The sequence below is a fragment of the Zalophus californianus genome, chromosome 10, assembly GCF_009762305.2.
Source record: "Zalophus californianus isolate mZalCal1 chromosome 10, mZalCal1.pri.v2, whole genome shotgun sequence".
Classification (NCBI taxonomy): domain Eukaryota; kingdom Metazoa; phylum Chordata; class Mammalia; order Carnivora; family Otariidae; genus Zalophus; species Zalophus californianus.
In genome coordinates this window covers 12,887,878-12,903,430 of record NC_045604.1, presented here as the reverse complement: position 1 = coordinate 12,903,430, position 15,553 = coordinate 12,887,878, and the positions used below count along the sequence as shown (strand labels likewise).

Below are 15,553 nucleotides of genomic sequence, written 5' to 3'. Positions count from 1 at the left end.
AATTACAAGTCCATTGTGGGAAGCTGCCATGACATCCTCCTGCTACCTATTGCACTGAAAGGAGACCAGCGCCCAAAACACATTTCAGTGTTTGGATTGGAAACTTCAGGTGTTGAGATACCCCATGGAATGATACTGGTAGATCAGTAACAAATCTATCAAGTACTTTTTTTTTTAAGTATCCACATAAGTTTCCTTGTGCTGAATGAGCCAAACACTTTCAACGCTGGTTCTGTCGTACTTGGCAGAGTAACGCTACATTTATTCACTTTTTTTTATGGTTGAGAAGAATTCTATGATCTTCAGCAAATTTGCTTCATTCTATTACTGGCTGCAGCTCTTTGCGATTTTTCTCTAAATTATCACAGTGTTCATTGTCATCAGTTTAAATGGTGGTTAAAGTAGGTCTATTATTTTTATGAAATGCTAAAATTGCTTTTAAAAAACCTTTAAGAAACTAATGAATACAACAAATATGTGGAGAAAATAACCTACATCTATTCATTCATTTATTTATCCACTTATACAACAATATATATGAACTTTTACTATGTACACTGTAATAGGCATTGGGAATATAGTAGTGAAAAAGAGAGAAAAAAAAGAGATAATCCTATCATGAATTTGACAATCTTCTGTGAAGTGATAGACATAAGACACAATAAATAATTGGATTATACAGCATTGTGGAGTGATAGTACTATAGAGAGAAATGACATAGAGTAAAAGAGATGGAAGGGGCTGGATGGCAAGAGTGTAATTTTAAATAGAATGATCATAGGTATCTGAGAAGGTGATGCTGGGCAAAGAATTACAGGAGGTAAAGGAGTTAAGCCAAAGTATATCGGAAGGAATGCTACTACAGACAAAGACCCGAGGTCAGAGCATGCAGTGTGTTAGTTACAAGATGGGATGGTTAATTTTGCATGTCAACTTGACTAGGCTAAGGGTGCCAAAGTTATTTCTGGTTGTGTGTGACAGTGTTTCTGGAGAGGATTAACATTTGAATCAGTAGCCTGAGTAAAGAAGATCACCTCCACCAATGCAGGTGGGCATCATCCAATTCATTGAGATCCTAAATAAAAAAGGCAGAAGACAGGCAAATTTGTTCTCTGCTTCAGCTGGGACATCCATCTTCTCCTGCCCTTGGAAACTGTCACTCCTGGTTCTCAGGCCTTTGGACTTGAACTAGGACTTACATTACTGCACTAACCATGTGAGCCAATTTTTATTTCCCATTATAAATATCTAATAAATCTCTCTCTCCCTTTCTCATATGTATATGTGTAAGAGAAATATATATATACTGAAGAACCATGACCAATATTTCATGCGTATAGAGTCAGACACAATTTTACCATAGCATTTGAAAATCAAACTAGTAAAACATGTTCTAATAAAATATTACTCTATTTCCTTCCTTCACATTAGGCTAAGAAAAATTTTATGCTGAGCAAGATCAATGTTCCCTCTGTTTAGGTTTATTAATTGGTATGCACAAAACACTATCACAACATAACACAGAGCAAGTGTTACCACTATTCAAAATCAGATCATTAGTTTTTGTTTTCCACTGTAATGTAATGAATATATAAATACAAACACTGAGATGTTTGCTGCTGGAAACAAGTAAATGTTGGAATATATTCTATAAACATTGCATAAGTTATGATATAAAGTTACATTTTATAGGCAATTTTATTGGTCTTATAGCCATTAGCCAAAAGTCTCAGGTGCTTGGGTTAGTGGAAAAATAAGCTACTGTCTGTAGAATTTTCAATAAAACAGTCAAAAAAGAGGTTGATATTAAAGAAAAATTGAAATAACTAATATTATTTTAGAGACAATGATTTTTTTTTCATTTTTACACTATATCATGCATATTGGACCACTTTTTAAGTTTATTTCTCTCAAAGGATTTAGAATTTTTCCAAAATATCAATTTGGTCTTCAAAGTTGAGTTTAAATTAAGATTTAAAAAAATATTTCAAACTCTTATAATTGTTAATTATTTTTAATCATGTCTTTATTTGGCATTTTGCTTACGTGCATGAAAAACCTCAAAAAAGACATTAACAGTGGTAGAAAGTGATCTTTGAATTGCCAGCAGAAGGAAAATGTGCATTTTCAAAGGGGACTGTAAGTAAAACTGATATAGTCCTCTTTTTTTTCCAAAATAAAGAAGAATTAATTGCAAATAATTAAATTGGGTTTCTAGGCTGAATGATAACTTTTGAGAGCTGACATCTGATCACTGAGCTCACCTATCCAAATAAACGTAGTATTAGTTAGTCTGTTTTTCTTTCATTATATTTGAAGCTAGGAAAATAAAGATGGAATAACCAGTCTCTCACTGACAACCCTGTTTTTTTCCACTGCAAATGAGCTAACATTCTGTACTCTTTTTTTATGTTTAAACAAAAGATAAGTTTTATGTTTTTAAAATTTACACACACATGCTCATACACACCTAACCCAAGAGAAGATAAAGTTAAACTTAAGTGACTTCCTTAGCTTAGAGTCACTTCACTGTATCCCCTTCTTTTCCCACATCAACATCATACCAAGCTCAGGGCCTTCATGATGATCTTCTCCTGCCTCCCCTCCATAAACCTCACCCCTCTGAGTACCAGGTTCTTCAACTTCCTCTTGGTAGCTGGTTCATTTGTTGAAGGCAACCCATGCAAACCTGATATGCGTATGTTACTTCTAACATGATAGTTATCACTAGGATTTTTGGTGAAACAATTACCAAAGTGTTCTAAGAGAATGAAGTGAAGCAGGAAGAGCTTATTAGAGAAGGAGGTCCAAAAAGGCAAGTGAACATCAGCAGCAAACACTCTCACTGACTTGGATCAACTATACTGGATGCTGAAGGACCTCCTGGATTCAGTCCCAAAGAGAACTGGAGAAAAGCCTAGCAGGCACTTCTTTGAGCTACCACATTAATATAAACTTGTAATGTTAGACCAAAAGCCTTAGTCTTCCTCCACCTCAATCCCCAGCCCCAGTCACAGAAGTAACTACTGTTCAGTATCTATGTATTCTATGCCTACACAAAAAGGATATGTGTATGTAGAGTGTGTGTGTATTTGTGTGTGTGTATATATATAATCACACCCCCACCACCTACCACCAGTGTTATTCTAAACAATCAGACTTTGAAAACATTTTTTATGGATTATTAGGTCCTTTGTATTGCATTGGAGAGATTGGCAGACAGGGAAAAGGATGCTAGGCCAAGACTAAGTTCAAAAGTGGGATCTTCTCCCATGGAAATGGGAGGGAGAAACAATATAGGACTTCTTAAGGAATAAAAAGCAAAGGCATATATCAGGGAAGAGGAGCAAAACTAACAACTGTGGCTTTTTATGGAATCCTGGCCCTCACTGATCTCTGTGCTGCTGAAAGATGCATGCACATCATAAAGACAGTAGTCCCAGAGTTTTAGGAGCAGAATAACAGCGAAGCAAGTGGTGGCCCACAGTGACACGGGACATGGCTGTGAAGAACAGACTATGGAGAGTCAGCTGCCAAATGGATGAACTTTGGAAAGGACTAAGACAGTCTCCCAACTTCCCAGATACACTAGAAGAAACCCTCCTTTGGGGATAAGTTGGTACTTGGGAAACAGAAAGCATACCTAATTATTTAGTTTACAAACTGGGGTCCATTTAACATTATATTGTCAACGATATAAGAAGAAATCTTTTCTCTCTACATTCTTTTTTTAAAAGGTTTATTTATTTATTTTGAGAGGGAGAACATGAGGGGGAAGAGCAGATGGAGAGAGAGAGCGAGAGAGAATCTCAAGCAGGCTCCATACCCAGCATGGAGCCCGACAGGTGGCTTGGTCTCACAACCCTGAGGTCATGACCTGAGCTGAAATCAAGAGTCATTTGCTTAATCAACCAAGCCACCCAGGCACCCCTCTTTCTCTATGTTCTTAACTTGGCCTATAAATGTGGTATGCTACAGGCAGCTCACATTGGTACATGAGGGCCAATCATTAAATTTTCAGAAATTTTATAGGCCAGTTGTTAAACATGGTCATTATTGAAAATTAAAGTATGTAAACCTGCAAATAAACAACTTACATGAAAAGCAAAAATAATACATCTTCAAAACCCAGTACTTCCTAATTATTTTCCTACATTTTGTATTATCTGTGCTTATTATATTATCTCTGATGAGGTTATTTCCACCCATTGTTTCTGCAGGAGGGAAGAACTATGCTCTGCTGCACATCTCTTCCCAACTTTGCCTATAGTTACATCACATTGGTCACTTGAAATAAGCCAGAGTGGGAGTGTATACACCACAAAAGTTGGCCAATGCTATAAATCAAGGTTCAATTTGTTTTGTTGGTTGTCTAGACCACTGGTTGTCAACTAGGGTCAAGTTTGCCCCTTACATTCCCACCATTTAGGAATGCCTGGGGAAATTTTTGGCTCTTACAACTGGGGTTGTGGGTACTACTCGTATCTAGTGGGCAGAGACAGGGGTGATCCTATTACTCACAGGACAACCTGTCACAACAAAGAATTATTCAGCCCAAAATGATAACAGTGCCAAGATTAAGAAACCTGGGTCTAGTCCTAACAAAGTGATGTAGAAAATGTTAACAGTGCAGGTTAAACTTGCAGTATCATATCTGTACATATTACATTGGTCTGTACCTGCCTGCCCCCCGCCAACCAACTCCTGTCACCACACAGCAACTTCAGCCAGCCTCTGTCTTCCAAATTCCCCACTCAAAAGGCAGGCATCAGTCCCTCTGTCTCAAACATCCCCAAACTCCAAAGAACCCACAGCAAGTACTCTTGAGTGATGTCCCACCATACTCCACTCTTGCACCACAGCAGTATCTGGCCCGTGATTCCACATACTGCTCTTGCAGCCCCATCTGACTTTGCTTGATAGAGAGAACTGCAGGTACACTCTCTTTTCCGTGAACTGCCCCCAGAAGAGTCATCCAATAAATCTCTAATTCTATTATACAGATTCAAATTAGCTAATGAGCAATGGATTTCAGGACTAGATCTGCTATTTTATGATAGATGAGATAAAAGGTTATGTTTAGAATGTGCCTACTTATAAGTTCTTACTCTCAGCTTCAACCAAAATTAAATAATAGAAAAATTCCCATGCCACATCCTATCATATATACTTGAAGAGTGCCATTGCAGAAGCTGGACAAAAGGAGGCCCTGTTTATACAAAAATATTTAATAATATTGAACCAAGTTTACTGACATTACTGTAAACCTATATGGTGGACTCCAACCAGGGTTTCTAAGTTTGTACAACTTAACTTGGGAGTGGCCAATGTGGCTCAAACCAATTAAGTATCCGAAAGGATTCTCTGGTCTGGTGTTTAGACAGAAGGATCCTGTGCATATAGAAAAGTCAAGATAGAAACCAACGAGGTGCTAGAGGTCAATCGCCTCTGGACAATTTAGGCAAACAGATTCAGTGGTTATAGCAGTAAATTATCCTACTGAGTAAATTAATTCACATTGTGGCAGAAGTTGAGTGTGGATGACATATCCCATGTGGTTCTCTCTCCGTGGCTTCTTCCTCTGATTGCCACAGAGCCACAGTCAAAGTGTTACATCCTACCTCAGTCTGCACAGAGCAATGTCAGTTTCCTATAAGGAAGCACAATAAATGGTCATTTCCATCAACTTCTTAAAATTCATCAAAACCAAATAACCAAAAGAGTAGAGAATAAAATAAGTGGATTTCAAAAATCCACATTTAAAAAATAAATTCTATGAGTCAACAATCTGAGAAAATGAAAACCAGAACTAAACAAGTAAAGATGTTCTTCTTCCTTCTTTCCAAAATGTAAGTAGTTTGTTATTTTCTTTCATAAAGCACTCCATGAAGTAGCCTTTGGTAACTGCCAACTTTAGAGAGAGAATTATTAGAGGCAGAAAATTTCTAGTCCCTGTCTTGCCAAAGCAGCAAGCTTAAGGAATTTACTTTCCATAACAGTTTATTTACATATACTTTTAAATGCTTCAGTAAGAACATACACTCTAGAAATATTTCATGACAATGGGTATAAGACCCTAAAACCAGAAATAATAAGTGTTGTCAAGGACATGAAGGAAAGGGAACCGTTGGTGAGAATGTAAATTGGTGCAGCATGGCTGGAACTTGAGGGCATTGGGTTAAGTGAAATAAGTCAAAGGAAGATGAATATTACATGATCTCACTTATATGTGGAATCTAAACAAACAAGAATGAACTCATAGATACAGAGAACAGATTGGTGGTTGTCAGAGGCAGAGGGATGGTGAGGAGGGAGTAAGATGAGTAAAGGTAGTAAAAGGTACAAACTTCTGGCGGAGCAGGGACTCGAGCCATGGAGGAGACACCGCCCCCGGGCTGCAGCAAGCCGCACCTGGAGAAGCTGACCCTGGGGATCACCCGCATCCTAGAATCTTCCCCAGGTGTGACAGAGGTGACTATCATAGAGAAACCACCTGCTGAACGTCATATGATTTCTTCATGGGAACAAAAAAATAACTGTGTGCTACCTGAGGATGTGAAGGATTTTTACCTGATGACCAATGGCTTCCACATGACATGGAGTGTGAAGCTGGATGAGCACACCATTCCATTGGGCAGCATGGCAATTAACAGCATCGCAAAACTGACTCAACTCAACCAGTCTTCCGTGTATTCACTCCCAAATGCACCAACCCTGGCAGACCTGGAGGATGATGCACTTGAAGCCAGTGAGAACCAGCCAGAGAAGCCTCACTCTGATTCTCGCAGTGTGATATTTGAGCTGGATCCTTGCAATGGGAATGGGAAGGTTTGCCTTGTCTACAAAAGAGGGAAACCAGCGTTAGCACAAGACGCTGAGATCTGGCTCCTGGACAGAGCGTTGTACTGGCATTTTCTCACCGAATCCTTCACTGCTTACTATCACCTGCTCATCACGCACCTGGGCCTGCCACAGTGGCAGTACGCCTTCACCAGCTATGGCATTAGCCCACAGGCCAAGCAGTGGTTCAACATGTATAAACCCATCACCTACAACACAGACCTACTTGCAGAAGAGACCAACTGCTTCGTGAACAAGCTGGATCCCAGCAAAGTGTTCAAGAGCAAGAACAAGATCTTAATCCCCAAAAAGAAAGGGCCAGTCCAGCCTGCAGGTGGCCAGAAAGGGCCCCCGGGTCCTCCCTCCACCTCTAAATCCTCTTCTAGCCCTGGAAACCCTGTCCGGAAATGAGCACCCCAACCTCCCCGCCAGCCCTACAGCAACGATTTCCAGGCACGGATGGCCCAAGCCTCAGATTCTGTGAGTGGCACCATAGGCCTTTTCCCATCTGCGTGAGCCAAGTCCTACGCCTTTTACCCCCGTTGGCATTAGCCAGGAGTTCAAGGGCATACTCAGGTCTCCCCCAGAGTCCTTTCCTCAGCCCTTGCCTCTGAAAGCTGTGGAGAGTTTCAGAACTTGTTTTAGTTAAATAGAGCTGCTAAGAGCTTTCCTCTCTTTCCACCCCCAACCGTCTACACCCCTCAGCAGGGATTAGAGAAATCCCCTGAAGAAACCACTGATTTTGACCCATGAGGCATTAGAACTGTGCTGTTCAGTTGGTAATCACTAGCCAAAGGTGGCTGTATAAATAAAAAACTCAGTTTGTCAGTTGCATTAGCCACATTGTGAGTATTCACGTGGCTGGTAGCTTCTGTATTCAACAACAGAGATAATGGAACATTTCCACCATCACAGAAAGTTCTGTTGGGCAGCACTGCATTAGAATGTTTTCATGCTGTCCTTACTCAGATCAGTTCATTTTTGTTAGAGAATGTGGATACCTTAATTTGATGGGTCATAATGTTCCATGGAAATTCTTGAAGGTGAAAAAAAAAGGTACAAACTTCTAGTTATAAAATAAGTAAGTCCTGGTGATATAATATACATCATTATAGTTAACAATACTATATCGTAAGTCTGAAAGTTGCTAAGAGAGTGGATATTAAAAGTTTTCATCACAAGAAAAAAATTGCAACTGTGTATTAATGGATGTTAACCAGACTTATTGTGGCGATCATTTCACAATATATACAAATATCTAATCATTATGTTTACACCTGAAGCTAATATAATGCAATATGTCAACTAGATCTCAATTCTTAAAAAAAAAAAAAAAAAAAAACCTAACTATAAGTTTGGGAATTTAAAAGGTCTTATATATTGAAAACTAAAATATTATCCAAAATTGTCAGAGACGTAGTGTAACTGTCAAACCACAACAAGTCATTGTAACTTAAAAAGTGCTTTCTTCCTTGTTATTAATGGCCAGTAGAGACTCAAGCAGCAGGCATACAAATCTCGTCCTCCATGGTCATTGCCAGCCTCCTGCCTCCTTCTACACAGGTGCTTTCCGTGGTTTCATGTGAAGGTGTAAGAAAACTAAACCAACGAGTGGAAGAATAAAAAGTTGTATTTAAACTTCATATAAGAAATACATTTTTAACAGCTATTCAAAAGTGGAATGAGCACAGCGTACTACTCACTCACAGAAAGGCATGAAGTACTGAGAGCCGCCATAGTGCAGAGGAACTCCTCAGTGAAAGAAACCAGATGTAAAGGCCACAGATAGATTCTATTTCTATGAAGTATCTAGAATATGTAAATCCACAGAATGCAGGCCAGTTGCTGCCAAGCCCTGGGCAGAGGCGGGAATGGGGAGAAACTGCCTCATGGGGAAAGGGCCTCATTTTGGAGTGATGGAAGTGTTTTGGAACCACACAGCGATGGTGGTGGAACAGCACTGTGAATGTACTAAATGTCATGGGATTGTTCACTTGAAAATAGTTAACTTGGAAATAAGGGAAAAACCAGAAAATTACAAAGGTAGACTGAATAGCTTGAGAAGTTTTGAGTTCTCCACTCCTAAAGTTGTTCACTGCAGCAGAAGCCAGAAGTTCATTCATGAGAGATGCAGTGGCAAGAACAAAGTCAAGGTGGGGACTAGATAAACCCCAGGTCCTGTCTAGCTCAAGATGCTGATATTGTGTGGCAATTTGACATGCTCCCAGCTCTCAAAGACAAAATTCTCCTGTGACCCACAAGTTCTTCCTGCTCATGGCCCCAGGCTCACCTCACCACAAGCCCCCCTCATTCTCACTTCACTGCTTTCTTGTAGCCCCTCATACTCGCCATGATCCTACCCTTCTCCCGACTTTTGCACATGCATTTCCGCTCTCTAATATGTCCTTCCCTCTTTTTTCTTATTGTGATATAACCAAGATACAACATTCTCTTAGTTTCAGGTGTACAACGTAGTGATTTGAGGTGTTTACATGGCAAGCCCTCCTCTCTTTATCTGGTTAATTCCCACTCACCGTCCAAGCGCCATGACTTCAGAGAAGACTTCTCTCATCCACTGCATCAAGACAAAGAGGATCAAGGATGGTGGAATAGAGAGGAAAGGAGAAGAAAGCAGGAAGCTCATGCAGAGGCAGAAGGGACAAGACCAGAGGGGGTCAAGGGTTAAGATGCATCAACTGAATTATAGGGGGTTTACCAAATGCAAAATTTCTCCTTTATTTAACTTTCCACAATTTCTGTAATTTGCATAATTTACCTAATGTACACTACATATTAAAGTTTACCATTTTCAACACTGTAATGTCATGTTCATGTCTGCATGTTGCCTAGAAACAAATTTTATTCATCTTCCTTTGCTACAGCTTACCGACTCCAATGCCTTGTACATGTCAGCATTCTCTACAGCTTACCGACTCCAATGCCTTGTACATGTCAGCATTCTCTCCCATTACCACGTATGGAATGAATGAATATTTGCTGGGATCTCTTAGGTTTTCAAGTACACTAGCAATATCCGAACTTGTAAGATACTTAAAGGGCTATGTATTACACTTCTTTGAATCTTTCCTTGTGCTTTGCAAAGTATTAAGCACACAACAGAGCTCAGAACATTTTTTGACGAAGAAACGAACGATGAGTGAGTGAATGATTTCAGGATAACTTTCCCAAAGAATTTGGTTTATTCAAGTCGCCAGCAATTTCTAGGAGGGTAATGAATGCCCTCCAGTGTAAGTCTACACAAAATCTATTTAGAAAGGCAAGCCCCAGGCTGGAAGCCTCCTGGAGAGGGATGGTTATTGCTTGGTCCCAACTGTCACCTCAACACAGCTGCGCCCTTCTGTGTGGTGTTGCTCTGTAACCTCAAAGGGACCGCCCACTGTGGATCCTGGAAACACCAAGAGCTCCTGCCCATGACAACGAATGACTTTTCCATAGTTCCTGATTGCAGTTTCAGTAATGGCCGTAGTTGGGGTTTGTGACTCAGCATTGCCCCTTCATCTACGCCACCGTCCCCAGTGAGAAGCAGCAGCAAGGTGACCAGGCAGCTTCCCAGTAAACCTCCGCAGGAAGCAGCATGGCCTAAGAGAAAGAGCATGGGATGGAGTTAGGAATCCTGGATTCTCAGTCTGACATGTGTGCCCATCACAGCTCTACTGGGACCCGAGGAAACAAGTCACCTGCTGGTTGGCTGAGCATCTATTCTGTTCTGGACACTTTACATGCCATTTACTTGATCAGCGCGACAGTTTTACCTTGAGCTAACATGGCCTCATTTTCTCAGATTGAGCAACAGAGTCACTGAGAGGCTAAACAGCTTGCCCCCCGGGGGTGGTGGGGGAGCAGATATCTAGGATGTAGTCTATTCAGAATTTGTACCTGGGTTTTTCTGGTAAGATTGTCTTTTTCTGGACCTCAACTGATCTATAAAATAAAGAGATTAAGATGCAAATGATTTAACATCTGCATAATCTTTCAAAGACTACTTCAACTTCTCTCTAATTTGTACCCATTACCACGGGAAGTAACCACTGTGGCAGGAAGTTGAACAGAAACCAACAACAACAAAAAAAAAATAGACAAAACCAGAGACACACTAAAGTGAATTAATGTGTTTGAATATTGGTTGTGGACAAGGCAGGCAATCTTCGTACATATGCCTTGCCTACAGCAAGAAGACGTTTCTAATAAAGTTAAATATAACATTATAGTGATTCAATGGTCATGTTCATTTTCTAAAATGTTACACTGCCCTATCAAGTTTGAGGACTAATGACTGGACACATTTCAATGCACGCCATTAACACCGAGAAAAGGAAACTTCTGCTTTGTGCCTATTCACTCATATGTAAGTCCGTCTAAATAGGGGGAGATTAATGTCTTTCTCAGATGAAGGAGCTAGACAGCCTGGTAAGCTTGTTTCACTGGAACATAACAAAAACACTGAAGCCAAGGACCAGGCGGCCACGTCTCCGTAGGTAAAAGAGGTGCCCCCCCCTTCCGAGGGAGAATAATATCCTGTTCCCCCAAACAGAGGGAGAATAAGATCTTCCACTTCATCCTACTTATTCTGGGGATCAAAAGCCAATGTCAGCCTTCAAAGATGTCAAACTGGCACTCACAGAAGCATTAGGATCACTTAAGGAATACACGCAATAAAAAGAAGAGAAAAAAAGGACTTTGGAAAGCCATCAAAAACATGAGAGAGGGCATTCTGTGGCCAGGCAGAAAATGATAAAGGATCCCGGGTTTTATGTGCTTGAGAGAATTGAACCGTATCGGTATTACATAGCCATGCAAAACCCTGACTCAAGGTCATGCTGCCTGTAAGTGCAATTTCTAGAGGGAGACTGGATTCACAGGGAAGACTATGATTTGTCTGGGATTTTGCCCCCAAAGTGTAAGAATAGCTTAGGCATTAGGTATTCCTAATTTGTTATAACTTGCGAGCAACTGGCTAAGTTGGCAACCGTAAAGAGGCTGGGACTGCATCGGAGTCTAATAAAAGCCCTAATAAAAGTTTTAAACTAGTTCACACATCTGCAGTCTAACAGGGGGGTATTACCTAATCTGTGCCATTGCATGGCAGCCCCACCCACCCCGCTGGATGCTTGCTAGAGAATGAGGGTGGAGAGGGTATTGGTGCAAGGCTCCCCCCAGGCGGAATTTACAGCTTCTTTGAGAACCATGGCCAGCTTCAGAAGAACCTTGAGGGGATTTATTTAAAGAAATATAGCTAATTCTCTTGGGTTCCCATAATTTGCACTTGCAAAACTTCTTTGAACAAGGCTGAAGCTTGCCTCTTCCATGTAGAGATATCTTCACTAGGAGACACAAATTGATGGCTGGCATTTTAATGCCCCCATGCAAAAATAACCAACAAGCCTCCAGGGTCCCAGCCGAGGCTCAGAGAGTGCTCCCCTGCAGTGTGAGGACTGCATGATTGCTCTCCAGAGGGGAGGGAGGAGCAGGGAGCAGCTGTAGGTGGGAAGCCCAGCATTTCTTTCCACACTTTGAAAATTAATTTAGAACCTTGGGAAAATACAAAAGGCAGAATTTTTAATTAAAATTTTAAAGCTTTGTAGCATATTGATATTAAATGCAAAAAAAAATCTTGTCCCATTCCAGAATAAGTATTATATTTTTCTAAGAGAACGTGTGTGTACCATGAGCTGACATTATGATATGTTTCATTAGGTGATTCTAAAGGTTATTCTTGTTTCATGCATAAGCCTCATATGGCCACATCGCTGGCTGGATCTCAAGAGGGTGAGCGTGGCCCTTAGCTACTAACAGTAGCAGCCTTCAAGACCTATACCCACCAGGAGTACACAGATCAAATGGGCTCTTAGAGTCTAGTCACACATTTATATTAAAAGGGAGAAAAGCCAACCTTTTGGGATTTTTCCAGAGCTTCAAATAGTCTCCCTTCTCTCAGCTCATCAAGCTTAAAATGGTTTCCTTTGTTAGCTTTCAGCCACCCTTGCCTTCCAGACTAAGGGGATTTGAAACCCCTCTCCCCAGGTTAGGGAAGATACAAAGGACTTTTTAGTTCACCATATTTTCCTGAAAGAAAATCTCTCTGTCTCATAAAAACAGCCCCAAACCACACAGAAGTGTGGGGGGCAGTGGGAAGGAGAGAGCCCAGGCCCAATGCCATTCAATCAACTCTCTCACAGGACTGAGAACTGCGAGGTGTCCCCTGAGGATTAGCATCAGGTGAATCGTGGTGCCAGACAATTAGCAGAATAATCTACCTTATTCTAATAAAGAGACCCATTGCAACGCATTTATTGCCCTAAAAGTGAATGTGTTGATCAGGCCTTTATATTTGTGCATGCACTCTCAAAGAAAAAGAAACTTGCTTTCACTTTGATGGAGAATATCATTCTCCACATCAAGCCAAGAAAGAAAAGAAAGAGAAAAGAAGAGAAAGAAAGAGAGAAAGAAAGAGAGAAAGAGAGAAAGAGAGAAAGAGAGAAAGAGAGAAAGAGAGAAAGAGAGAAAGAAAGAAAGAAAGAAAGAAAGAAAGAAAGAAAGAAAGAAAGAAAGAAAGAAAGAAAGAAAGAAAGAAAGAAAGAAAGAAAGGAAGAAAGGAAGGAAGGAAGGAAGGAAGGAAGGAAGGAAGGAAGGAAGGAAGGAAGGAAGAAGGAAGGAAGGAAGGAAGAAGGAAGGAAGGAAGGAAGGAAGGAAGGAAGGAAGGAAGGAAGGAAGGAAGGAAGGAAGGAAAGAAGGAAAGTAAAAAAGCACTTTAAGTCCACTGAGGAGGAGCCACAACCAAAAGTATATTAATTCCACTTTAAAAGCTCTGTCCTATAGTTGCCTTTTTTTTTTTTTCTTCCCGCTCTCTAATTCACAGAAACGAGAATGGCCTGGATTCATAAAACATTTCTTCTTCTGCAATGTTTTCATTTGTTCTGCTGGTGCAATAGGTAGCCTAGTCCCATTTGGTTCTAATTTGTCTAAAGGATGTCTGAGGTACGGAGGAAACTGAGACTTTAGAAGGTTCTTTCAGACGGGTAGCGGAAGAGTTAAGATTCTAATCCAAGTCTATCTTGGTCAGGAACCCACACACTCTGAAGTCCTTCATGATGCTTCTTCCTGCCCAGCAGCACATAACAGTCCCAGAAGATCCCTCTCAATGTCTCAAAAGGCAAGGACACTGTTCAAGAAAAGAGAACCCCCTCATCTTCCCTAAGGGCAACTTAGAACAATAGCCCACGCTCCACCCCCCAACACTTTCTGGTTAAGAGATATGGTGGCACAGGGCAGAGCAGAGGCAGTGAGAAGGCTCTTCAGAGAAAGAGGTATCTATACGTGGGAGCAGGGCCAGGGGAGTGGCTGGCACAGGAGAACCAAGCCAGGTACGAAGTGGAGCCCAGTATAAGCTCCCACAGCTTTGTGTGCTGACTGGCCCCAGATGCCAATGAAAGGAATTAATATGTATTCAAAAACATGGCCTTTCCATAATAGAAGCTATTTTGTTGCCAAGTTACCAAGAATGTCTGGTAGTGTCAGAGCTGGGCTTGGGTGGGGATTTTAGCCAAATAAAACTCTTCTTGTGGCTTGCTACTATTATTTTTCAGTGGCAATCATGACTCAGAAAGCAATCCTTAAAAATATATTTTATCACCTAGATATTTTCAGACAAGTGTCCCTGAGTTGTGATGCCTCTCTTGTCCTGAGTTGGACCCATATTATTTTCAGTTTTCTGTAGCCACCATACTTGCCATTTAGAGGAGACACCAGCCACATACCATTCTCTATCCTAGACTAGAACTTTGACCCCATCATTCTGGCAGAGGGGTTCTCAACAGCGGCTACAAATGGGGACTCAATGGAGAGTATAATCATTATGACTACCATAGTGAAGAGTATAATGCATCTAATGTCCTTGGTAGAGAAATATGTAAACAAAAGACAATCTATTCACACATTTCAATAGGATTACTCTCCATGCTTACCTCTAGCCTGTAATAAAACTATCAATAATTTGTAAATGATGTGAGTTTTCACTAGAAAAGCAGCTATAAGAGAGTACTGATGAAGAAAGGATGACTTTCTGAGTCAATAGCATAGATGGTTAAATGCAATTTCATCCCCGCCCCGACCTCCATACCTTGGAAAGATCAGTCAGAAGCTACAGGACACATTTATCCACAAGTATGATAATGTTGGAATAAAGGACACACACGAGTTAGGAAAATCATTCTTCCACTTTGGGTTTGGGACTCACTTCTTTTTTTTTTTTGCTTGCTTGTTTCACAGTCACATCTATTTAATTAGATGTGAGAGTATCCTGCTTATTTTGTATATAATTTGCTTTTATTGTGCCTTTGTAGAAATAAGGAAAAGGTAACCCCTCTGGACCATTCATTCCTTGGGAAGAGGAAGATGCACTTTTAAGGAAGAGAAGGTGCCTACCCCTTCCTCCAGGAAGGACTGAGCACAAGATGGATTTCAGCTCCCACCTACTCCCTCTGTTGGGCATTTATGGGCAGTGTATGAAATGCATAGCCTAAGCATGTAGTCCTGAGGAATCGCCCACAGTCAATTCACAATTACTCTTTTTCCATAGTATCATTCAATGGAAGGTCTCTGAGGAACATTTCTAAACTCTGCCATCGTGTTTTGGTTGAGACAAGGCTTGGGGAGTTTCTAGCATTTAGTGAAAAGGGGTCAGGTATGTTAGATG

At 40.8% G+C, this 15,553-nt stretch overlaps 1 protein-coding gene across 3 annotated transcripts; it reads left to right on the top strand.

The window, feature by feature from the left end:
• The first annotated feature begins 6,360 nt into the window (after positions 1-6,360).
• Positions 6,361-7,361, top strand: LOC113933027 (tubulin polyglutamylase complex subunit 2-like). Of its 3 annotated transcripts, none has more exons than XM_027612681.2 (2): positions 6,373-6,615; positions 6,745-7,361. In XM_027612681.2, exons 1-2 carry the CDS (start codon positions 6,373-6,375, stop codon positions 7,249-7,251), a joined length of 750 nt encoding a protein of 249 aa, XP_027468482.1. In that variant the 3' UTR covers positions 7,252-7,361. The 3 variants fall into 3 exon arrangements, with proteins under 3 accessions (XP_027468484.1, XP_027468482.1, XP_027468481.1); XM_027612680.2 differs by having other exon boundaries at positions 6,721-7,361; XM_027612683.2 differs by having other exon boundaries at positions 6,361-7,361.
• Positions 7,362-15,553: the final 8,192 nt, after the last annotated feature.